At 41.5% G+C, this 25,819-nt stretch overlaps 1 protein-coding gene across 4 annotated transcripts in view; it reads left to right on the top strand.

Annotated features, from left to right (window-relative positions):
- The window catches only part of FIG4 (FIG4 phosphoinositide 5-phosphatase), a 159,685-nt gene that overhangs the window by 77,442 nt on the left and 56,424 nt on the right, over positions 1-25,819 (top strand). For all 4 annotated transcript variants that reach the window (XM_061623590.1, XM_061623592.1, XM_061623591.1 and 1 more), the window contains 5 exons: positions 10,421-10,554; positions 11,281-11,397; positions 14,495-14,540; positions 15,747-15,895; positions 17,135-17,301. In XM_061623590.1, the coding sequence (XP_061479574.1) occupies positions 10,421-10,554; positions 11,281-11,397; positions 14,495-14,540; positions 15,747-15,895; positions 17,135-17,301 (613 nt within the window). The remainder of the gene's footprint in view (positions 1-10,420; positions 10,555-11,280; positions 11,398-14,494; positions 14,541-15,746; positions 15,896-17,134; positions 17,302-25,819) is intronic.

Here is a 25,819-nt window from a genome sequence, read left to right on the forward strand (position 1 = left end):
TGAAGATTGCTGGAAAATAGAAAAGCAACAGATGGAAGATGCTTTCAAGCTAGCAGCAAAATACAAGTCTGTTGTTCATGGCTGGAAGAATCTTTATACGACCAGGTGCTTGCTTGTGGGACTCTTAACTAGGGATTATGAAAGAGGTCTTGTCTTTTAATCAGCAGATACCTGCTTTGGTACTCTATATTCTTGAAAGCAAAGGACTTCTAAGGAATAAAAATATATCTTTCAGTCAGAGATGTTCTCATTAGACAACTCCCTTGTCTCATTTACACTCTCCTTATGGTGCTGATCATATGTTAAATGTTATCAGCATTTGCTGTTCTGTTTTTTAAAAACTTTCCATTCAGCCACCCCTACTCAGTCCATGCTGAATTGTGGTAAAGCTTGGTGTCTGTTGTGTACCAAGGACAAGAGCAGTAAAAATTTTAATGTTTCAAGTCTCTCCTTGGGAAAGGGTCATTTGACTCATATTTTGGCAGGCATGTTTTAAATTGCACATCATTTAAATTATTATAATTATTCCAATACATGAACTTTTAGATATTACTCCTTCCCACTTCAGTTTTTGTATGATGAGTTACTAGTTATAGAAAAGATGTTATAAACAGTGTATGCTATTTATAATGGACTGATTTGTGTAGCCCTAATGTGACCAATTAGAAAGCCCTTGAGTGACAGACCTCCTGAATAAAGCCAAGGGTTTTAAAGCCAAAGGCCAGCCTTTGCCCTATCAGTCAAACTAAGCTGACTGTATAGGCATTGTGTGCCTCACTGTCTTGCATGGGCTAACTAGAGGCAGATAGTCACCTACCCTGTATGCACAGTTGTTGTGTGTGGATGAGCAAAATAAGGATTGTAGAACCCTTCTGTACACTAAAAACACCATGACCTGGTTTGCATGACATAGTTAGCCAAATCATGCAAATGTGCAGGTTTCCACAGAGAAGCTTACAGCCAGTTTACTCCTCCCTTGTCAGTTGAACCAATTACCTAGAGAGGTAGTGGGCTGTCCAACACTGGAGGCATTCAAGAGGCAGCTGGACAGCCATCTGTCAGGAACGCTTTGATTTGGATTCCTGCCTTGAGCAGGGGGTTGGCCTTGATGGCGTTATAGGCCCCTTCCAACTCTACTGTTCTATGAGTCTATGGTCCTTTTTGTTTCTGCACCACACAGAGCTAAGCCAAGGTGCGGCTTAGCATGTTGTCCAAAACAGGGCTCGTGGTTAACCTGTCCCCTCGCTCACCATGAGCTGTCACCAAGTTTTGTTCTTGGATGCAGCTTGTTGTTACTGAGAAGAGAGGTTAACTACAAGCCAGGGTTCAGACGGCATGCTAAGCCAAACCTGGGCTTAGCTCAGCGTTGTGCAGGAACCAGGGCTGCGGAGTCGGTACACCAGACCTTTGACTCCGACTCCTCTATTTTTCTACTGTCCGACTCCGACTCCTTCATAAATGGCAAATGTATATTAACTAGTAATAACAAATTTACTGTAGAAAAATGGTAGCACAAGGCATTTCATCACCACCACGTGAATCCAGAGCTTGGAAAAGTTACTTTTTTAAACTACAACTCCCATCAGCCCCAGGGATTGGGCTCGTAGGAGTTGTAGTTCAAAAAAGTAACTTTTCCAAGCTCTGGATTCACATGGCATGCCTTGTGCTACCTTTTTACTACAGTAAATTTGTTATTATTAGTTAATATACATTTGCCATTTATGAAGGAGTCAGAATCGGAGTCGGAGTTGGTACATTTCTACCGACTCCGACTCCACCCAAAATTGCTTACGACTCCGACTCCACAGCCCTGGCAGGAACAAAAAGGACCAGGGAAGAGCAAAGTGACTGCAAGCTCTTTTCCAGGAACCTGCATAGTTGCATATGCCTCAGTAAGCTATAGTTTGGCTTACAATGTCATGCAAACCAGGCCAGTGGAAATATGTGTCAGTATCCATAATAACTAATGGGTAGGTTTATATTGTTTTTTAATTTCCCCCCAAAGTAGCACGGTTTCTGTCTGAAATGATGTAATATAGCAAAAAAAAAAAAAGTTAGTACATTGGTACCACTTTTGATGTGTAAATCTGAAATAAAGCAAACTGAAGAAAGCCATGGCAGAAAGACAAGGTCTGGCTCCTTTCCACATCCCGTCTCCAGCTTGAGTCTATAGAAAGCAATTAAAAAGATTTAAAAAAAATTGAGGAGAAATTTCAGAAGTTAAAGCATAGTCACGGTAAGATTTTTTTTCCAGACAGATTTCTTGCAATCCCTGTTAAGCAAGGCCCTCCAGGTAGTTGAGAACAAGGAGAAAGCCTTGCTGTCCCATCTAAACTAAAAGGCTAATGAAGTGTTTTCTAGAGGTGCCAGAAACAAAGCTACAGTCCTCTTCCCAGATCATTTGACAGGATGCGAAGGGCAAAAGTGGTACATCCTCTACTAGGAAGAATAACTAAGGAAGCTCTGCTCTGTTGCCCTCTATGCCTGTCAGTGGTTCAATAAACAGGGATTTTTTTAAAGACCAAGAGTTGTATTGCAAATTGCCATTAAAAGCATTAAAAATAATGAACAGAAGGGTACTTTTGTTCAATAAAGTTTTTTTATTATAACTTTAATGGTATGTGGTTGTGTTTCACTTGCTTCTGGTAACTTGTGTGCGTGCGCGCATGCATATTTATTTATTTATTTAAAATATTTCTATCCCACTCTTCTACTCTATAATAGGGCACTCAGGGCGGCTTACAAAAATAAAATCAAACATGTAGAAAATAAAATTGTAAACAGTAAAATCACAAAAACATTAAAATAAATTAAAATACATAAAATACAATTAAAATACATAAAATACAATTAAAATACATAAAATACAATATATATATATATATACACACACACACACACACACACACATATAGGGGGTGATGCTAAAGGGACTGCAAAGGTATAATGTAGAAGGCATAAAATCAGTGTCAGGCTCTTACCTTCAATCCCTCCCAAAGGCTGTCCGGAACATGATCGTTTGCAGAAGTCTCTGGAAAACCATCAGGGAGGGAGCAGAACGGACTTCTTGGGATAGGGTATTCCAAAGCTTGGAGGCCACCGCTGAAAAGGCTCTCTCCTGTGTGCCTGTCAGTCTAACATCTTTTATTCCAGGCACGCAGAGGAGACCAGAGGCAGATGATCTTAAATCCCGGGCAGGTACATATGGGCACAAGCTGTCCCTCAGGTACATTGGTCCAAGGCCATTTAGGGCTTTAAAGGTCAGAACCAGCACTTTGAATTGGGCCCGGAAACAATTTGGGAGCCAATGGAGTTGATAAAGCACAGGGGTGATATGCTCCCTGTGCCGTGCTCCAGTTAGCATTCCGGCTGCTGCATTTTGAACCAACTGCAATTTCTGAACTGTTTTCAAAGGCAGCCCCACATAGAGTGCGTTACAGTAATCAAGCCTCGATGTCACCAATGCATGTGTCACTGTGGCCAAGTCAACTGCCTCCAGGAACAGATGCAGCTGGTAGACCAGTTTGAGTTGGCCAAAAGCACTCCTGGCTACCGCAGCCACCCGATAGTCAAGCAGCAGGGCAGGATCCAGGAGGACTCCCAAACTGCAGATCTGCTCCTTCAAGGGGAGGGCAACCCCATCCAGAATAGGTTGCAACCCCATCCCTGGTGCAGTTTTCCCCTTGACCAGCAGTACTTCCATCTTATCTGGATTAAGTTTCAGTTTGTTAGCCGACATCCAGCCCTTCCCTGCCTCCAGGCACCTGTTTAAGATGAGCACTCCCTCCCTGCAATCAGGTGGTAGGGAGAGATAGAGTTGAGTGTCATCAGCATATTGATGACATTGCACTCCAAATCTCCTGATGACCTCTCCCAGCGGTTTCATATAAATGTTAAAGCGCATAGGAGACAGAATGGAACCTTGCAGTACCCCATAGGCTAACGGCCAGGGAGTTGAGCAGTAGTCTCCCAGCACCACTTTCTGGGTCCTGTCTGTCAGGTAGGACCGGAGCCACCGTAAAACAGTACCTCCCAATCCCATCCCAGCTAAACGGTCCAGAAGGATACCATGGCCGATCGTATTGAAGGCTGCCGAGAAGTCCAGCAACACCAACAGGGATGCACTCCCACTGTCTGATGCCCGGCATAGGTCATCAGGCAGGGCGACCAAGGCAGTCTCTGTCCAATGACCAGGCCTGAAGCCTGATTGAAAAGGGTGTAGATCAGTGTTTCTCAACCAGTGTGCCTCCAGATGTTGTTGTACCACAACTCCCATCAGCCTCAGCCAGCATTGGCAATGGTCAGGAAAGATGGGAATTGTGGTCCAACAACATCTGGAGGCACACCAGTTGAGAAACACTGGTCTACTCTGATTCATCCAGGAAAACTCGAAGCTGAGCAGTCATTACCCTCTCAATCACCTTGCCCAGAAAGGGGAGATTAGAGAATGGGCAGAAGTTAAGATCCGCAGGGTCTAACGAAGGCTATTTTAACAAAGGCCTTATCACAGCCTCCTTTAACAATGTTGGCATAGAACCTTCCCTTAAGGAGGTGTTAATTAAATATGCCAACCAGTCAGCCACTCCCCCTCTGGTAGATATGATTAACCAGGATGTTATAGTGGCCCTTGATTCTCCCAAAATCCTGTCCACATCCTCAGGCTTTACAAGCTGAAAACTATCCATAGGAAAATGACCAGAGGAAGCTTCGGGGACATCTGGCAGAACTGTAGTTAATGAGGAGTCCAAGTCAGTCCGAATGCGAGCAATTTTATCTGCAAACTTCCTTGCAAACATGTCACAGTGAGCGACTGAGGGCTCAGAGTCTAATGTAGCACCAGAGCCCAAAAGACCCTGGATCATCCAGAAAAGCATCGCCGGACGACACTGAGCAGACGCAATGGTGGCAGAGAAGTGCACTTTCTTCGCTGCCATGACTGCCACGTGATAGGCTCGAAAATGAGCTCTAGCCTGTGTTTGATTGGAAGCGGACTGAGTTTTTCTCCATTGTCGCTCTAGCTGTCGTCCCTGCGTTTCATCAGGCCCGAGGTTTGAGTAAAACAAGGTGTATTACGGGCCTTCCCTAGTGGGAGAGGGCGCTTTGGAGCAATAATGCCCACTGCCCGGGTCACTTCCGTATTCCAGAGATTGACCAGGGCTTCGGCAGTATCACCAGCCATGCTGGGAATATCCCCCAGAGCATTCAGGAAACCATCTGGATCCATGAGTCTCCGGGGGCGGACCGTCTTAATCGGCCCTTCACCCCTGCAAAGGTTACCAGGGGCATAAAGTCTAAACATTGTCAGGTGGTGATCTGTCCATGACAGTGGAGTCACTAAGAACCCCTCCCCCCTCAGATCACCCTCCTGTCCCAAACAAAACACAAGATCAGGTGTGTGTCCTGCCACATGCGTTGGTCCAGATGATATTAGAGACAGCCCCATGGTTGTCATAGCAGCCATGAAGTCCTGAACTGGACCTGTGAGTCTAACCTCCACATGTATGTTGAAGTCACCCAGGACCATCAACCTGGTGAACTGCAACACCAATGCCAAGACCAGCTCAGAGAGGGAGACTGTTGGGCAGCAGGGTGGACGGTACATCAACAGAATCCCCACTCTGTCTCCCTGACGTAATGCCAGGCACACACACTCAAAGCTGGAGGTGTTAGGGACAGGGTACCTGACAGGGGAGATAGATTCCCTGCAGACAATTGCAACCCCATCTCCCCGTCTCCTGGATCTAGGCTGCTGGAGTGCCACAAAACCTGGTGGACAAAGCTGGAAGAGACCTACTCCGCCTTGGTCATTTAGCCAGGTTTTGGTAATACAAGCAAGGTCAGCGCATTCATCCAGGATTAAGTCCTGAATTAAAGTGGTTTTATTAGTCACTGACCTTGCATTCATCAGCAGGACAGTAAGATCAAAGGAGTTTCCAGCATAGCTACCAGTGTCCCGAGGATTGGAAGGGGGACCAGAAGGGATGCAAGCACAAAGATGTCTTATATCCCTTTCCCTGTAACAGCCAGTCTGCCTCCCACCGCTATTATGTCCCCTACCCAATATTACCTCAATGGCAGGCCCCCGACTACTCCTACCCCGGCACATGTTAAAAGAAACCTGACACGGGGGGGGGAAGCCTTGGCTAGAGGTGGCTCTTATGAAGGGGAGCTCTCTTCCCCACCCTCTGGAAGTTATCTTCTCTCTTATTAGCCCCAACTGGCTTCAGCTGGCCCCCAAGGCCGTGCAGGGAGTAACAGTTGACACATGAGGAAGCCTGCAGATGGAGTTTTGCAGGATGCCACAGCAGCAAGGTGTAGGTTCTGCTGGGTTTCTCTCACCTTCTTCCAGGTACTTCATGTGTAATCCTTAAAAACATTTGTGAGAGGGGGAAATCTTTGACTTGAGTTTACTGTGCACCACCCTAATCATATGCCTAAGGGAGTTCAGGATCCAGGAATTCACACTGACACTAAGGTCTCAAGTTGAATGCCAAAGCGCCAGATTTATTAAAGTGGGTCAGGGAAGGAAAATTCCCTTACACATAAGAAATGTTATGGTATATGGAGCAGAAATCCACTTTTCCTTTTCCTAAAGCCCTATTTCACAACCTTAAAATAGAGAATAGATTCTCAGAAGAGAACAGGTGTAAGAGAGAGAGGAGGAAAAGAGTGTTTTGCTAATTGGAGTAGAGAAACAGAAGTGGGATTATACCAAGTTGACATGGGACTCCAGAAAACAGAAACAGAGTAATAGCTTTACCTATCCAGTGCTCAGAGGTCTTGCAGCTGTAAAAGAGTAGCGATATCATGTGTGTATGTATGTTGATGCCAGTACCAAGCGCCTGGGCAGGGATCCTAAGCCTCAGTTTCCCATGTGATTCCACCTCTTGGGACTTGCAAGCTTTGACATTCACAGCAGGAAGGAAAACCAGGCAATAGAATTCTTTTACTTGGGAGCTACCTGGTTTGGTGTCCTGCGCTGAGATGATTCTTGTGAAGAGGATGGCATGTGATGCCCTATGTGATGTGGGAAGAATCTGGCATGTGTTGGGTGTGTAGGAAGAATTCCAAATCTGCCTCTTTTTTTTAGGACTTTGGTCTAGTCACTGCCTGTCAGCCTCAGAGGAAGGCAATGGTAAACCACCTCTGAATACCGCTTACCATGAAAACCCTATTCATAGGGTTGCCATAAGTCAGAATTGACTTCAAGGCAGTCCATTTCATTTTTTAAAATTTCATTTTGGTCTCATAGGGATGCATGGCAGGAAGGGGGGGCTTCCCTCCCCCCCCCAAAAATCATTACAATTCCATTGAAGTTTTGGGCTTGAGATCATTATCATGCTAGGAGGTATTGGGAAAGAAAAGGTGTGATATTTTGGGAAAGTAAAGGTAGTGGGAAAGCACAGCCAGAGTAGAGAGCCAGACCCTTGCTCTGGAACCTCATGTCAATGTGTGAGGGGGGGGGAAGAACAATGATTCCCAGCATGCATGTCTGGTCTCCTGTTTCCCAGCCCAGTGTCTGGATATTGAGTGGGCTGCCAAGGGCTGCCATCTACAGCTGTATCAAATGGTTGAGCAAGTGGAAGGCAGCTCATGCAACCCATCTTTCTCTTCCCCAGAGGGTTGGGAGGCCCTCCGGAAAAGTGGAGACTGTATCATATGGAGCTAGAGTCAGGGGGGAGGGAATTGGGTTCAGGAATCTTACTTTCGTGGAGTTGCTCTGGGCAAGCTTTCTCCGCCTGCTTTTGTGCCCTTTTCCCCTCCTGCTGCAGCTCCATACAGGACAGTCCCCACTGTTAAGGAGAGCCCCTGATTCTCTGGAGAAGCCTGTGGGAGGCACAAAGGGCTATAAGGGAGAGGAAGGGAAGATAAATTGTGGTTGCACAGCTGCCTTCCACTCCCACAGTCGTGTTCAATCCATGGCTAAAATGTTTCTCTGCACGTTTTAGAGGAAGAAAGGTTCATGAGACAATTCAGTGAATTAAACTTACCTATATTTGGACTTGAACAAGAAATAAAGACTTTTCTTTTTTTAAAAAAGGTAACATTTATATTTGACTATAAAATATCACATGGTGTCTCAAACTTCCAGTTCTTCTGATATTAAAATGTACTGAAGCACTAGTGTAGTGTGGTTTTCAAGAGGCTGTTCTTTACCACTAATCCTCTTAATGAGTCAAAGACTAGATGTGATTCACAATATGTAGCTTATTGTATCAGGTTTTCTTATTAGTTCTTTAGTGTTTTCCCACTTCAACATTGTTGCACGTTTCATCAGCAGTTTCAGTTTTATAAATCCATCAGCTAAAACGCAAACACATTCCCTCTCCACTTTCAAAAAGGCCTTTAAGAAGCCAAGCACGAGGCTATTGTAAACAATGTTAGACAAAGCAGGCAACAAAATCATTGTGGCTCTTATATTGTTAGATTGAGTTTAGAACTATAATGTGTACCTAGGCTCACATGACTCTGCCATGTGAATCACTGCGTGCTCTCATTCACAGGGCTTCTGTAGTGTGGCTGAAAATGTGTCTCCCTGTGGGTGCTCAATAGTAGGATGTTAAAATTAATGCTCTTTTTTCCACTTACATGTGGGGGGGGAGGGGAAGTATTATCCTATGCATGTGAGGAAGCATTGAATTGGTTCCTAATCAACCAGAGTGTCTTTCTGATTCAAGTATTTATACTTGAAAATTATTTTAAGGTCAACAAGGTTTTTTTAAAATGAATTTGCTTGTTTAGTGCGATGTGGAAAGGAAATCTAATTAGATATGCTTTTCCTGGTTATTTATGTAAGTACAACAGCCAGGGTAGACATTTGAACACCATCGTATTCTAAAACACAGAGTAAGCCTTGAGTTTGGTGCACCTAGAACATCTGTTATGGGACAAAATGTGTTAATAGAAACCTCTCTTCTTTTTTGTACCCTTTTAAAAAAACATTCTTTGCAGAATGTTCTGTCTGTCAGTATGATTGCCTTAACATATCAGGTTAAATGCAATTGACGTCTCTCTTCTGCCAGAAGGCTCCATGATCCAGCTGAGTCTTCTATCAGCCAAGCAGGGATCAAGGAGAGCAGGGATCCATAGCACCCCTTAGGTGCTCTGAAAGTTCCCCCAGCCCTCTGTTACAGATTTGGGAGGGTGTTCAGGGGGAGGGATAATTGTCGAATATCTCCTGTATCCCTCTGCCGCTGGTAGAAGGTAGAAGATCAAAGTAGCTTCCATCAGCAAAGAGACACACCAATTGGATACAGGCATCATCTTTTCATGTGGCCATTGATGTCTGTCTTCCATTATGATCTCCTTTTGTCCTTAATTTCCTGCTCCATTTTTATTCCCTTCTTAACCTTTTTTTATTCTATTGTATTTGTATTCGGAATCAAAGAGTTTATGCAATAAAACAGAAAATTATTGACAATATAAAGGACAGATGGCATAACAGAAGAAGGGGGAGGAAGGAGGGGAAAGCAGAAAAGAAGGATGAGAAAAGGAGGGAGAGAAGAGAACTCCTGTGACTGCAGTCATATATGCCAGCCATGGTTGGTATATAACTTACAAGGGGCTCACATCTGAGTAGACATGCACAAGACTGCACGGGACACGGCATTTGTTGCTGGATGTTGTTTTTACAATTCATTTGCTATAAACCTCATTTGAAAGCAGTTAGCTATTTGCTGTTGCTATATGTTTGCAAATACCATATATTAACAAATGTTACAATCGGAGTTTGGGTTTAAAATGAAGGGTCTGAAGCCTAGATTATTACAGATGTTCTGGGGGGAAAGCCCTGAGTAACAAGAGGTTTAAATAAAGAATGCTATGGTTATACAGTGTTCTTGTCACAAAATAGTGTTTCCACCATGTGGGTGCTTGAGAAGTGCATGGGAAGCACAAATAACTTTGCATGTCTTCATGGTGATAGGCACTCAGAATTGTCCTAAAGTGTAGCTGACGCTTCTGATACTATTTAGACTCCTATTTCTCGTAGCAGCATTATCACTTGGAATCACTGCAGAAAATGCAAACAAAAAGGGGGGGGATCACAACGTTCGCAAAAAATGAGCACGAAGGAAATAATGTATTTGTAGCCAAGTGCAATTATATAATAAACCATAGTGACACTTGTCTGTGTTGATATGTATGAGAAAAATGTATTCACAAGACCCCAGCATCCTGTCTTTTCAGTTTAGTGAAATGAACAGGTTGTTTTGTTAATTTAAGGAAGCTTGAGCTGGTGCTTCTCTTTATTACTTTGCCTCTGTAATGGTCCCCAGAAAAAGCTGCTCACACTTTGTGAAGCAGAACCAATTCTTACCCTGCTATAGTGTCGGCCAATATTTTTGTTCTGTTCCTTGCTCTGAGTTAGCATTACTTTGTTTATGCACTACCATGATCAATTGATGTTTCTATTTTCAAGGAACGTGAAAAACGAAAACATGAAAGGATATTGAGTGAAGAGCTTGTTGCTGCTGTGACCTACCTCAATCAGTTTTTACCTCCTGAGCATGCTATTGTATATATTCCTTGGGACATGGCCAAATACACAAAGAGGTATGTGTTTTGCTTTTAGAGAAGCACATGAGTACCGGTAGTTGTTGGGACAGAAAAAACTTTGTCAGGACTCTCCTCAGAGTGTACCTTTTATAGACCTGGAGGTGAAGCTTCGTTTCACTGTGTTTCATTTAGTGTATCATGGGAATCTAAACGGACTGTGATCCACTTGTACTAATTGATACTGTTTGGAAATCAAACCTAGCTCTGCATTTCAGAGGCTTTTTGATGAGACTTGAGTCCACATGGCCCTACCCTCTTTGTTTTCTTTTGAACTACTTACCCAAAGTGTCTAGATGAGCAACAATAGCAGAATTGCCTGACTGCTTTTGAATCCTGGAGATGCCGTAACAGAGATGGGAAACCTGTGGCCCTCCAGATGATATTGGGCCAACTCCTAACATGCTAGCTGTGGTTGATGGGAGTTGGAATCCAACAACATTTGGAGGACCACCAGTTCCCCATCCCTTTGCTATAGGATTGTTTGCCAAAGAGAAATGGAAGTAGTTAATAGGTTTTTCTTTTACTGATATAGTGTGATTTCCACTTCTTTAAAAGTTTCTATCTTCTTTTTAACTGCATTGAAATAATGCTTAGGGATATAATGCATGCAAAGTGCAGAAGGGGCTGATGTAAACTGAAGTTAATTTTTGGGAGGTGTTATTTAGCAAGGAAAAATAGATATGTGTATTCAATGGGTTTCTTTTTGCTTTGCTTTCCATCTAGCAAGCTATGTAACGTCCTTGATAGGCTGAATGTGATTGCAGATAATGTAGTGAAGAAAACTGGGTTCTTTGTAAATCGTCCTGATTCCTACTGCAATGTCTTACGCCCAGATGAAAAGTATGTATGTGAGAGAATACTGTATTGTATATCATTATTTTAAAATATTTTTAAAGTAGTTTAAAATCCATGTTCACTTATTACCAATATGAATCAAACACAAAACTATGCTCCATTTATTTTCATAACAACAAGGGGTAATCAATCTCTTTGTCATAGAGTATGATTTGGGTTATGAGCAAATCTTCCTCTACTTTTAATTTTATGCATTCTTGCTTTCCTGGAATACGATGACAAACAGCTCCAAGAAATAACAAAGAAGTCAGCTAAGCTTTTCTTCTGCTTCAAGAACATTAATTTTATGTTCATTTTTGAGCAGAGTAAAGCAAAAGTCCAAATCTGATTATTGTGTTTAATTATAGTAATAACCCACCTTTCTTCTATGGAACTCAAAGCAGCCTACATAGAGATTCCAAGTGGTATTCAAGCCATTTATTGACCAGACCCTGATCTGCTTCAGTATGGTTGCTATATCATGTGCTTTCAGACCATGCCCTTGCTCCCTAATGAATAACTACTCTGAACTAATTAGGGAATACGAACTGCAATTTATCATGTAATAATCTGCCATGCATCTCATTGCGTGTTTCCTTATTTGCCCTGGCAGCTAGGAATTTAAGAGCTAAATTTGTGTCTCCACTTTGAATGATCTATGTTTGTAATGGCATATTGCTCAACAAATAAAACTATTATGATGGTGATGATGGTGGTCATGCACTCAGTTTCTCTGGGTGATTTTAAAACCCTGAAAGTCATGTTGCTCCTTTTAAAACACAAAGCCAGCTGAACATTGAATATTGATGGTTGAAGTCTCATTGCATAATTTTCTTATGCTTGTCAAAATGTAGCACTCTTGTACATTGTAGATTGTTTCTGAAGTCACCTGGGTTTGGCCAACTGAGGCCCATTTTGTGAAGTATATCAACATACCCAGGTCCCACTCTGAAGAGAGTTCATCACATTTAAGTCCCATGGAAATTAATGAGAAGTTATTTGCAACTGAATTGTTCCACTAAATGGTACTTAAGTGTGACTAACTAGTTTTGATTCATGGTCAAAGAGTTCTGATTATTACAGAGGGAAAATAGTACTCTCAACACCGATGCAATCTTTGTTATTTCCCAGTCCTTAGTTTTTAAATCTATGCCACTGTCAATGTTTGAAACTGCTTGGTTTGGTTACTCACATTGCAGTGTTATAATTTGTTAGGTAGACCTAGCAAAAGACTTTATTATTATTATTTATTAAGGAAACATAAGGTGGGAGGAAAAGAGAAATCTGAATTAAATCTTGCATCCAGGGTCCAGGTCTCTCAAGGTGATTCTCTTGCTGCATTAGAGAAAAACAGTGGTTGCCTGTTGAAATAGAATTTCCTCCTCCTTTTGAATAAAGACATATTCACATGGCAGTGAAATTTTCCAGATTGCAGGACCATCAGTAGAATCCAGTATTTTACCATGTAACAAGATCTGCCTCACATTGACATCTCTGAGTGATTTGAAAGTTGGCAGATAGGCTACCTCTTCCAAATATAACACCAGTTTCTGCAGAAGTTCTTTTGACTTCTGTTTTATTTGTTTCAATTGTAACTGAGTAGTAGTCACTAAGATTTTTTCTTCATGCATACAGCAGATACCTTAGGGCAGCATAAGTTACAAAATACAAATCTTCAATGTGTATATCAAAAAAGACTGCATTTGTCCTACTTGATTATTCCTTACAATTTATAAATTAATTTGAGAATAATTGCCCAGTTCTTGGTCTTGCATGCAATTGCGTGACCTTACTTGTTAAAATATATTTATGTATTATTCAATGGTATATAAGCCATTAATATTAAAGAATATTATCTAATCTTTACAGGCGATTCATTTATTTTATAATATGAATTGTTCTTGGGGAACAGTTTGTCTTGAGGCTTGACAGTTCTATTCCAGTGCAAAACGTACAGTATAATCTATATGCTAATGCCATTTCCCAGTAACTATGTGGAAAGTACTTCTTTTGGGTGAAGTCTTGATAACAGTTCCCAGAAAAAATGCTGTTGTGGTGCACTCCTTTTCCAAAGAAAGGTTCCTACATAAATTGGACCAGCCAGCACTATGATATCACTTTTGGCTTCCCTGCCGTGCCATGATACCAAGTGCCCTGGTTGTAGGACAACATTTTCTGTATAAGCATATCTGTTAAAGAATTGAGGCCTACATGTACACTTTAATTTATAAGCTGCACTTTAAATGTAAACTGACCTGAACTTGAACTGAAAGCTAAGCCTACATTTTTTGTTTATAAACTGATTTTTCTCTTAGTTAAGTCTGCACTGTCACTTTTGTCAGTGGTTGCAGAACTATGTGTTAGTTTTTACCCCCTTTCCAAAATGCAGGTTAGTTAAGTTTTGTTGGAGGTAGGGCAAGAGCGACTCCTGTTTGGGTTCTTTTGTTTGTATTCCAGAATGGAGATAAAGTTAGGGTCCTCCAGCTGGCTAGGCTTGCCTATCTTTACCTGTGCTCTTCTCTACGTAACTTCCTTCCGTTGTAAACTGATATGCTCAGGGAAGCTGACCTGCCCCTCCTTCCTTTGTTTTTTTTCTTCGACTGTCCGAGGAGAGAGGAGACATCTTTATCTTTGCTCTCTCTCCTGAGCCGTAAGGGCAATTCCCAAGTCTGGACATTGCACCTCCAACTTAGTTAGTTAGAACTGGGTATACTTTTCCTATCTGCTATGTATTTCTATAAATAAAGTAGCTTTTCTTATTTTACAAAGACTCAGTGATCTAAATGCAGGGTAGAAGCCTTCTACTTGCGTAAATACACACACTGGCACACATGCAGCTCAGATGCTGAGTATCTTTGCATATTTCCATAACAAGTTTCTGGTTGAGATTTACAGTAGCCATTTGAGGCTTTCCTGCTAGAATTATCTCCCCTAGTTACTAGTCAAGTTACTAGAATTATTTCCCCTAGGATTCAGCACCTGAGCTGTAAATTTCTACAGGATGCACGCACGTACACCAGATGTAGCTTTATTGATTGAAGGCAGATTTCACACAATTATTGCAGTATAAATGCTTTGTAAGATACAGTGTCTTGTCTTACAGGTGGAATGAGCTGGGAGGAATTGTGGTTCCCACTGGCCGTTTACAGGTATTGAAATGAAACTGATTTTAAAACGATTGTGTTCAAGGAGTAATATATACTTAAAAGCCTCAAATCATTCTTCTTTAGTATTGCATGAATGTAATATCTCTAAACCATTCCTTTATTAATAGCAATTGCCATAATAATGCCCAGAGACCCTGGTAGATATTGGAGTACAGTTGCCCCTAAACATCCCTAGATTGGCAGTATGAAGCCTTGTAGTATATTGTGAGGCTTTTGATGAATTCCAAGCCAAGTGTTGGAATCTATGTAAGGACTTGGAAAGAAAAATATACTTTTGCCAGTGTGCTTAGCATACTAAAGGGGTTTTAAAAGTCCTTTTTTCACTAAGCAGAAGAAATGTAATACACAGCATAGTGTTCATCATTTCAGTTCCAAGAATATTTTCTGTTAATGTTTATGCTTCTAGATTTTCATAGTAAGGAGGCCCAAATTATTCTGTACCTTGCAAGATTGCTGTGCAACTTTCAATCTTGTGATATAGATGTGCAAGCAAATACTTGATGTCTTTATAAATATATGAAATGTTTTCAAATATTTTTAGTTGCAGGATTGAAAAATAGGTTCTTTAAAATGACATCCAGTGCTTTAAAAATAAAATAGTACTTTGCGAGAAAAAGAGTTCACTATGTTATGCTTCTTGAAGCAAGATGACTCAAATAAGGTTTCACATATCTTGTATGGTGAATATAGTTAAAAATGCCTTTGTTCAAAATGTCATAAAACCCCAAATGAGAAACCTGCCATGAAGTTTGGAACTGGGGAACCTGTTTGAAAAATCGTATTCAGTTGTATCCAATACAAATGTTTGGTAAACAGAAAGAGTTGCACTGGTGGAATAATTGTTTCAGTGAGTGCAATCCTCTTGTAAATGGAAACTCTGTTTATGGAGCAATTGCATTGGATGCAATCCATTATCAGTTAACATGAGACTAATCCAAAAACCTCAACTATATGCAAAAACAGTTTTGTACATTTTGAATAAGTTTTCAGGGTGCATAAATGGATTCCATAGGTTTGTGAAAGGGAGAATTTGCACCAATGAATCACATGTGCACTTTAATTAACATTCAATAATACAGAGAATGTGACAGCAAAAATATGGTTATACCCTGAAGAAGAATTTGACATTTACTAGTGGATTTGGAACTAATTGTAGGTCCTTGCACTTATTAAAAATGTCTTTCTTAGACAGGAATTCTTCGAACCAATTGTGTTGACTGTTTGGATCGCACTAACACAGCCCAGTTTATGGTTGGGAAATGTGCTTTGGCCTATCAGCTTTATTCCTTAGGTTTGATTGACAAACCCAATCTGTTGTTTGACACAGATGCTGTTAGGTAAGACATTTTAGAAGATTGTTATTATTATTATTGGTGGTGGTAGTAGTAGTAGTAGTACTTTCCTACAACTCTTAATAGAAATTTAGCCATCTTCTTTTTGATACCTTTCTAGCTCTGTATAGCTCATTCTGTGCCTAGGTTGTGGAGTGAGGTTCTCCTGGCTCATTCTCTCCTTGTCTTTTAAAACAAATTGTTCCAGTAAGGTTTTAGTACACTTATTAGCTGATTAGATGCTTTATACCTTTACAGTGTGCTCAAGCTGTTATTTGTTCTACTGCTTGGCTTGGTGGATGATATGTTTTACATTGTTATCTCTCTGTGTTTATTAATTTTGGTTGATTTTTAGTAAAGCAAGGATGGGGAATTTGTGGCCCTCCAGATATTGTTGGCCCCCAACTCCCATCAGCTATAGTCAGTATAGCCAATGGCCAGGAATGATGGGCGTTGTCCAGCAACGTCTGGAGTACCAAAGGCTTTACAACCTTAACTTAAAAGATGCACTGGGCACTCAAATTAGCATCCTGTTTCTTAACCTATGAATCTAACCTCATACTTCAAAAACTACAGCCAGTTATGTTACGTGTGTCCTATGTACAAAAAAAAATTGCTCGTTATAAATGAGCAACAATTAAAACAACCCATCAACTCTATTTGCATATATAACTACTGGCTTTATTCCGTGTTGTGTAGCAGAGGAAAAAAAGTTCTTATTTACCAAAAGGCAGAAGATCCAGTTCCTCTGGCTGATGTTCATAATTATAAACTTAGATTGGCCTTACATTCCATTATTTGTTGTAGTTGATAAATATCACCTAGATATTGCTGCTGAGACTAGCGTTGAGCTGCTGGTCAAAACACTAAAAAAGCATATGCTTATGGTTCTCCCATGGTTGTATCACTTCAGAAAGTAATTTAGAAATTTCTGGTTTGAATTCTTTCCTACTTCAAAAAGCTCTTATATGAAGAAACATGGAGAGGCTTGGTGTAAGGCATTACCCCCTGACTTTCTAGCTTTCCCTGTTTATGGATATATTTTTTTAATGTGGAGGAGGATAGCAAGATGTTAGTTTGCCTGAAATGGTACAGTCTTGGGGCTACTATATATTTCTCCCGGAAAGTTTCAGTCGGCTCCATGTCCTGATCTATTCATGTATGTCCAGGAAACAATCACTCACATGCTGTGTATAAATATTCCCCTTGTTAGAATTTGAAACTGTGTTGTTTTCCCTGCATTAGATTATTTGAAGAATTGTATGAAGATCATGGGGATACATTATCACTCCAATATGGTGGATCTCAACTTGTGCATCGAGTAAAAACCTACAGAAAGATAGCACCATGGACCCAGCATTCTAAAGATATTATGCAAACTCTTTCAAGATACTACAGTAATGCTTTTTCAGGTAAGTTGAATTCTTTTTGCAAGATTTTCTCCCTCACTTGCTAACAAAGAACCACTGCATAAATATATGTCTTGTTGTGTGTTAGTAATTATCAGCACCAGTCAGTCTTGACAAAGTGAGAACTTTATAGAAAAAACAATTTTAACAACTGGCTACATGGTATAATTGAATTTTTATGATGAAACTGAAACTAGGTCAAGATAACATGTTGACAGCCTGCAAGATATTTGGGTCAGACTAAACTTTAAATTCAGTAGCACAAATTCAGAGTTAAAACTTAAGGGCAGAATACTGTAGTTACTTGTAAGTATGATGATGTAATATTGGCCAAATTCTGCCTTCACTCAGTGAGTAGAATGGTAGTGTTCAACCAACCATCAAATTTCTAATTATTTACCAGCTTCCATTTAGGCTGTAAATTATCTTTTAAAAACCTTGGTTGAGCTCTAAAATATTGTGTGTTAATTGCATCTGTTTCTTGCACATCTACTCTGAAGAGCTTCCCAATCTGGGATGGGGCTTTTCAGGGAGGAGGGTCAAGGATGCACTTGATGTGTGTGTGGAGAACACTGGTTCACAGTGCTCCGGAGCCCAGCTATGTGGAATTTTGGTTTCTTATAAAAGCCAATGTAGTGTAGTGGTTAAGGTGTTGGACTACGACCTGGGAGACCAGGGTTCGAATCCCCACACAGCCATGAAGCTCACTGGGTGACCTTGGGCCAGTCACTGCCTCTCAGCCTCAGAGGAAGGCAATGGTAAACCCCCTCTGAATACTGCTTAGCATGAAAACACTATTCATAGGGTCGCCTGTATACACTTCAGGTTTGTTTGGATTACCAGAGATGAGATGCAGACATGAGGTTTGCTTACAAAGAGTTAAAATTTATTGAGTTTACTTACAAAGCATACAGCCAAGTATCCCCAATAAAAGTGGAACAGTAACACAGCCCTGCAGAAGCTGGTGTCAGACTGAACACTCATACTGGGCACAAGAGACACTTTTATAGCATATAAATTGGCATACAAACTGATATGGTTACATAAATGATTAATTACTTCATAGCATCAAAACATTAAATCATGGCAACTTCTACATATTATTTGCTTGATCTGTTGATTTAACAAGACAACTTCAAAAGCACACTAATTGCTAGAAAGCTATATTATCTTGAGACAGATAACTGAAACATCCTGGCATCCTCCCTTGGCAAACTATGTGCCTGCCTTATCTTTATCTCCAACTTTGCTAGCAAACAACTGATAACACACCTGTACTATCTCGTCATTGACCGTACCTTGACTCATCCACCTGCCAAGGCTATTTGCAATCTAAAATGCTTAAGAATGCTGGGGCCTTGAAGGGGATACAAACCTCCAAGCTAACAGCAAATATACCAGCTACATTGGCTTTAAGCTATACTTTATATATTTTGCTGACACAGGGTATACATTGCCATAAGTTGGAATCGACTTGAAGGCAGTCCATTTCCATTTCATAAAACCCTATGAACAGAGTATCCAAAATGCAACCCGAGATAGTGCTGGAAGATGAGACCCCCAGGTCAGAAGGCACTCACCGAGCTACTGGGGAAGAACAAAGGACAAGTACGAGTAGCACGGTGACTAATGATGCAGCTGGGTCAAAGCTGAAAGGAAGCCCAGAGGCTGATGCGCACAGATGCAAAAGGAGAGTCCGGAGTTGTACGACGCACATAATAGGAATATGGAATGTGAGAAGCATGAACCAGGGAAAGTTAGCAATTGTCAAGCAAGAAATGGAACGTATCAACATGACAATACTTGGCGTGAGTGAATTAAAATGGACGGGAATGGGACATTTTTAATCAGACAACTACAAAATATTTTATGAAGGAAATGAGAAATCAAGAAGAAACAGGGTTGCTTTAATAGTGAGAAGTGATGTAGCAAAAGCAATTAGGAGCTACAATGCAAGGTCCAAGCGAGTGATATCAGTGAGATTAAACGGGAAACCTATTAACATAACCATCATCCAAGCCTACGCTCCAACGTCAAACGCAAAAGAAGAATTGGAGAGATTTTACGCAGAAGTACAGGAGGAAATTGATCCCACACCAAAACAAGATATGATGATAATCATGGGGGACTGGAATGCAAAAGTAGAGAACAGAGAAGAACTAGGAATTGTGGGAAAATGGGGCATAGGAGACAGAAATGAAGCAAGAGGAAGACTTATTGAATTCTATGAAGCCAATAATTTGTTTCTTGCAAACACATTTTTTGAGCAACCGAAAAGACGACTGTACACATGGACATCACGAAATGGTCAATATAGGAATCAAATAGATTATATAATTGGTAGCAGAAGATGGAGACGTTCCATACTTTCTGCGAAAACAAGACCAGGAGCAGACTGCGATACAGATCATGAACGGGTTGTATTGAAAAGCAGAGTAAAGCTAAAGAAGACCAGCAAAGCAATCATAATGCCAAAATACAATTTAAATAACATCCCAGAAGCATATAAAGATCAAATAAGGAACAGATTTGAGGCTTTAAACTTAGTTGACAGAGAACCAGAAGAACTATGGACTGAAGTCAGAGACATTATCAGGGAAGACAATACCTCTAGTTAAAAAGAAAGACCTCAATGGATGACTGAAGAAACTCTTCAGATGGTTAAAGAGAGAAGGAAAGTAAAAGCAAAAGGAGATAGAAACATGGTCAGAACACTAAATGCAACAATACAGTGACTAGTAGGCAGGGACAAAGAGAACTATTATAATAGTTACTGTATAGAAATAGAAGAGGACAACAAAAAGGGAAGAACAAGAACCCTATTCCAAAAGATCAGAGAAATGAAAGGGAAATTTAAAACAAGAGTAGGGATGTTGAATAATCCACAGGGGAACACACTGACTGACCAAGATGAAATAAAAGGAAGATGGAAGCAATACACTGAAGAACTCTATAAAAGAGATGCCATGATGACAGATTCATTCACGGAGGAACCATATGATGAAGAACCAGAAAGTTTAGGTTGTGAGTTAAAACTGCTCTTAAAATACTTGGAAGAAACAAATCACCAGGAACAGATGGCATACCAATAGAGTTGCTACAAGCTACTGAGACTGAATCTGTCAAAATTTTGACAAAACCTGTGAAGAAATACGGAAAACTAAACAATGGCCCACAGACTGGAAGCGTTCAATATATATTCCAATTCCAAAGAAAGGGGATCCCAGAGAATGCAGTAATTCTCCAACTATTGCCTCAATATCTCATGCAAGTAAAGTAATGCTCAAGATTCTACAACAAAGACTCTTACCATATATGGAGCGAGAAATGCCAGACATTCAAGCTGGATTTAGAAAGGGAAGAGGCACCAGAGATCATATTGCAAACATATGTTGCATAATGGAACGGAGCAAGGAATTTCAAAAGAAAATCACCCTGTGCTTTATAGATTACAGCAAAGCCTTTGACTGTGTAGATCATAAAAACTATGGAATGCTTTAAAAGAAATGGGGGTGCCACAGCATCTGATTGTCCTATACGCACCCTATACTCTGGACAATAGGCTACTGTAAGGACAGAATATAGAGAAACTGATTGGTTCCCAATAGAAAAGTGTGTGAGCGGTGTATTTTATCACCTTATTTGTTTAATCTATATGCAGAACATATCATAAGGAAGGAGGAATTGGACCAAGATGAAGGAGGTGTGAAAATTGGAGGAAGAAATATCAATAATTTAAGATATGCAGACGATACCATACTATTAGCAGAAACTAGTAATGATGTGAAACAAATGATGAAAGTTCAAGAGGAAAGCACAAAAGCAGGACTACAGCTGAACGTCAAAAAGAGGATGGCAACAAGGGAGAGGGCCTTCTTAGTGGTGGCCCCCAAATTATGGAATGATTTGACTGACAAGGTGCGCCTGGCGCCAACACTGTTATCTTTTTGGCACCAGGTCAAGACTTTCCTCTTCTCCCAGGCATTTTAGCATGTGTTTTAAATTGTGTTTTAAATTGTTTTTAAAATATGTGTTTTTAAATTTGTATATTTATTTTTAATGTTTTTAGTTATTGTAAACCGCCCAGAGAGCTTCAGCTATGCGGCGGTATATAAATGCAATAAATAAATGCAATAAATAAATAATAAAGTAATGACAACAGAAGATTTATGTAACTTTAAAGTTGACAACGAGGACATTGAACTTGTCAAGGATTATCAATACCTCGGCACAGTAATTAACCAAAATGGAGGCAATAGTCAAGAAATCAGAAGAAGGCTAGGACTGGGGAGGGCAGCTATGAGAGAACTAGAAAAGGTCTTCACATGCAAAGATGTATCACTGAACACCAAAGGATCATTCAGACCATGGTATTCCTGATCTCTGTGTATGGATGTGAAAGTTGGACAGTGAAAAAATCGGGTAAGAGAAAAATCAACTCATTTGAAATGTGGTGCTGGAGGAGAGCTTTGTGGATACCATGGACTGCGAAAAAGACAAATAATTGGGTGTTAGAACACATTAAACCAGAACTGTCACTAGAAGCTAAAATGATCATACTTTGGACACATCATGAGAAGACATGATTGACTAGAAAAGACAATAATGCTGGGAAAAACAGAAGGGAGTAGAAAAAGAGGAAAACCAAACAAGAGATGGATTGATTCCGTAAAGGAAGCCACAGACCTGAACTTACAAGATCTGAACAGGGTGGTTCACAACAGATGCTCTTGGAGGTCACTGTTTCATAGGGTCGCGATAAGTCATAATCGACTTGAAGGCACATAACAACAACAACAATAAAGTACATCTGGCCACCTGTCTGCAGTGTCTTGAGAGCATGGTAAGAGTTGCAGTCTACAAACTTTAAAAAACAATTATTTTGAATTTCAAAAAACAAAAACAAATTACCTGGCACTCCCACAACTGAGATGATGAGTGGCTGATAATAAACCTTGTTCTTAACATATTAAGTGTGCCTCTCCCAAATATTATGGGTCTTGAGGCATGAAAGATTTGGAAGGTGAGTTATACATATATTTAAATCTCGCCCTGTTTGTTGTTTGTTGTTTGTTGTTTACACTTTAGATATATTTATTCCACGCTTGGGCCAAAAGAATTCCCTAGAGCAGCTTGGGCTAGAGAATACTCAGTCAAAGACCATTCTGCATTATAATATGCTAGCAAAGATTATTCCTTGATAACTGCCACCACAACAAACCATAGGGAAGAACTGCTTTAAGGCCTGAGAGTCCCCAGTAGAATCCAGCCAGAATACTCAGTTTACCTTGCTAATCTAAGCATGAAGCCCAACTGCAAGTAGCCAGGTGATCTATTTTGAGAAATTTGAGTGCAAGAATGGCAACTGTTCAGACAGAACTCTTCTTAAATAAAATTATTTTAGAGAAGAAGCACACAAAAATAATATAAACATAGTGATTTCTTTTTAATTTAACAAAATTTATATACCACTTGAATGTAAGGACCTTGAAGCAGTTTACCAAAAAAATATGTTAAATAAAGGTCATATAGGCAGATAACTTTCTTCACCGCTTGACTGAATTGGAATAACCAAGCAGCACTCAGGACTTAGAGTAGCCTTTCCCAGCTAGTGGGCCACCAGGTGTTGCTGGACCACAACTCCCATCAGCCTCAGCCAGCATTGCCAATGGTCTGGAAAGATGGGAATTGTGGCCCACTAGTTGGGAAAGGCTGACTTAGAGTGTACCCAAATGTACACAGTAGAAGCTGATCTATTAGGGCATATGGGGCACTGCCCCAATCAATTTACTCTCAGCCAGCCCCCACCTTTCTGCTTTTTTCCTTATAACCAGTCCAGGGAGTGGCACTGGCTGTTAGCTTCCTTCTCCATAATCCCTGTAAAGCATTTGTAGAACTCAGTAGAAAGGAAGATGGGAACAGAACTAGAATTAGTTGGCTCTGCCTGTCATTGTTTCGGACACCACCTACTGCTGGCCTCCTGCATCGTGCCCTTCGAGTCCCAGTGGACACCAGCCACCACTGAATGTACATAATCAGAGCATTCAGCCTGCTGTAAAACTGTACTCAAGCTGTTTTGGTCCAAAGTGCAACCTTCTCTTAAGCACCAAACACAAGTGAAAACCATTATTCCTGTTTGCACCTGACAAGGCAATATGCAGCACTGATTGACTGCCCAGTGTGACAGTCAAAAGCCACATTTTTCCCTGACTCCAAAGCGGCCTTTCAGTGGAAAGAGACCAATGAAATACAATCTTTAAAAGGGGATCCAGGGGAGAAATTACAGACTGGTTAGCTTAATGTCTCTCCCAGCAAAACTGGTAAAAAATATTATTAAAAGATAAAATAAACATATAGAAGAGTGAGCCTTGCTGAAGCATTGCTTCTGCAAGGGTAAGTCCTGGCTCACTAATCTATTGTAGTTCTTTGAGCGTGTCAACAAGTATATAAATAGAGGTGATCTATTGAACATAGTGTACTTGGACTTTCAAAAAACGTTTGACAAGGTATCTCACCAAAGACTCCTGAGTAAGCTTAGCAGTCATGGAATAAGAGGAGAGGTCCTCTTCTGGATCAGCAATTGCTTAAGTAGCAGGAAGCAGAGAATGGGAATAAATGGATAGTTCTCCCAATGGAGGACTATAGAAAATGGGGTCCCCCAAGGATCAGTATTGGGACCTGTGCTTTTTTATTTCTTCATAAATGATCTAGAGTTAGGGGTGAGCATTGAGGTGCTCAAGTTTGCTGATGACACTAAATTGTTCAGAATTGTTACAACAAAGGGATTGTGAAGAGCTCCGAAAGGACCTCTCCAAAATGAGTGAACGGGAGGTAAACTGGAAATGCAATTTAATGTGAGCAAGTATAAAGTAGTGTATGTCTTGCCAAAAAAGTATTAACTTCACATATACGTTCATGAGGACTGAACTGCTGGTGACTGACCAGGAACAAGAACTTCGGGTCGTAGTGGATAGTTCAATGAAGATGTTGACCCATTGTATGCCAGCTGTGAAAAGGCAAATTCTCCTGTGCATGGAAAGATGATATCAGGTAGGTGTGTAGGTACCTCCACCTAGCAGTTGAAGACAGAAGAGCACTACTGATTTTTGGAGGAACTTACTGTTCTTTGTATCTCCCAGCTCAGTTCTCTGCTGCCTTCACACACAACAGTTGATCGCTCTCCCTGCTCGATGTTCAGGCCTGTATATTCATTACGTGTATTTGTCTTTATCTTTTTATTCTTCTTACTTCCGACCTTTCCTTCCCCCCCCCGTTTAAACAACAACAACAACAAGTTTTCCCCCCTCCCCCCCCGGAGTCCTTCCATGGCGTGAGGCAAGCCAAGAAAGGGATTCCCCTCCCTTCTTCCACCTAACCATGCAAGGGTGAGATCCTTAAGGGACGCCCTATGGGAGGACCCAGCACCTCTCCCCTCCACCCAATTGGGCTCGCTACCACTGCTTTTAGCCGTTCACCCCCCCCACAGGGTCTTTATTGCCCGCGGAGATGGGGCTCTAGCAGCAGCATTTTGAAGTCATCTACGCCCCCTTCCCATCTCAGAGCAGCAGCCCGCATCCACAAGCCCCGGACCGGCAGCACCCAGGCCGCAAGCCACAGGAGTCCCCCTCCACCCTCCTAAACCAGCAGCGTGGCATTACTCTTTCAGCTGCAACAAAATGCACCAGCATCAACGGGAACATAGACGTCTACGGTGTCCAGCCTCCGTAAGACCCGCCTCATGGTTGTCCCATGGGGAAAGCAACCCACAAATCCGATAGGCCGGAGAAGAGGCCCAAGCCGCTCCTGCCCAAACCACTCCTGCCTGGGCCAGGACCAACACCAATGCCATTACCCAGATAGGCCTCAGGGCCTTCATTCGGGCCGAGCGCCCAGACGGAGACGGCCATGGCCCACCCCTCTTCCGACAGGCTGGAGGTGGCTGAGGCATTGAATGTAGCGGGCAGGATGGCTTTAGATGGTGTACCACCATTGGCTTGCAGACAGACCAGACAGACCAGGCGGGCCTCTGGTGATCATAATGTAGATGAGGGGAGGGACTCGCACAGCACTTCAGGTCTAGAAGACACCAAGAGTCACTGAGGAAGAAGGCATACAAGCCTATCCTGGCTTGGATTCAGTTTTTTCCACCAGATCTTCACCTGAGGATTTCATGGGCTTTACAGACACAGGCTACAGATAGGGAAGGATGCCAGCCCCCTCCCTCTTCTCCCCCTGCACACCATTGGCAAGGAGGGGCCTTTCATCCCTGTTGTGCACACAATCTGCCTCTTCCACTACAGTTATCGGATCACATGCTTCAGCAGCTGAAATATCAACTCAGAGCTTCCCTTTTAGTGGATTTGGCCAGGGATCTCTCGGGCACTATGCAGCACCCCCCTATGAGCACGCAGGATGCATGGGGTTCTTCCTCTGCCATCCCATCACCAAACCCGTGACCTTCTGCATCACACAACTCACATGATCCTTACGCTACTACTCAAGGTAGACACGTTCAACCTAC

The sequence above is a fragment of the Rhineura floridana genome, chromosome 4, assembly GCF_030035675.1.
Source record: "Rhineura floridana isolate rRhiFlo1 chromosome 4, rRhiFlo1.hap2, whole genome shotgun sequence".
Classification (NCBI taxonomy): Eukaryota; Metazoa; Chordata; class Lepidosauria; order Squamata; family Rhineuridae; genus Rhineura; species Rhineura floridana.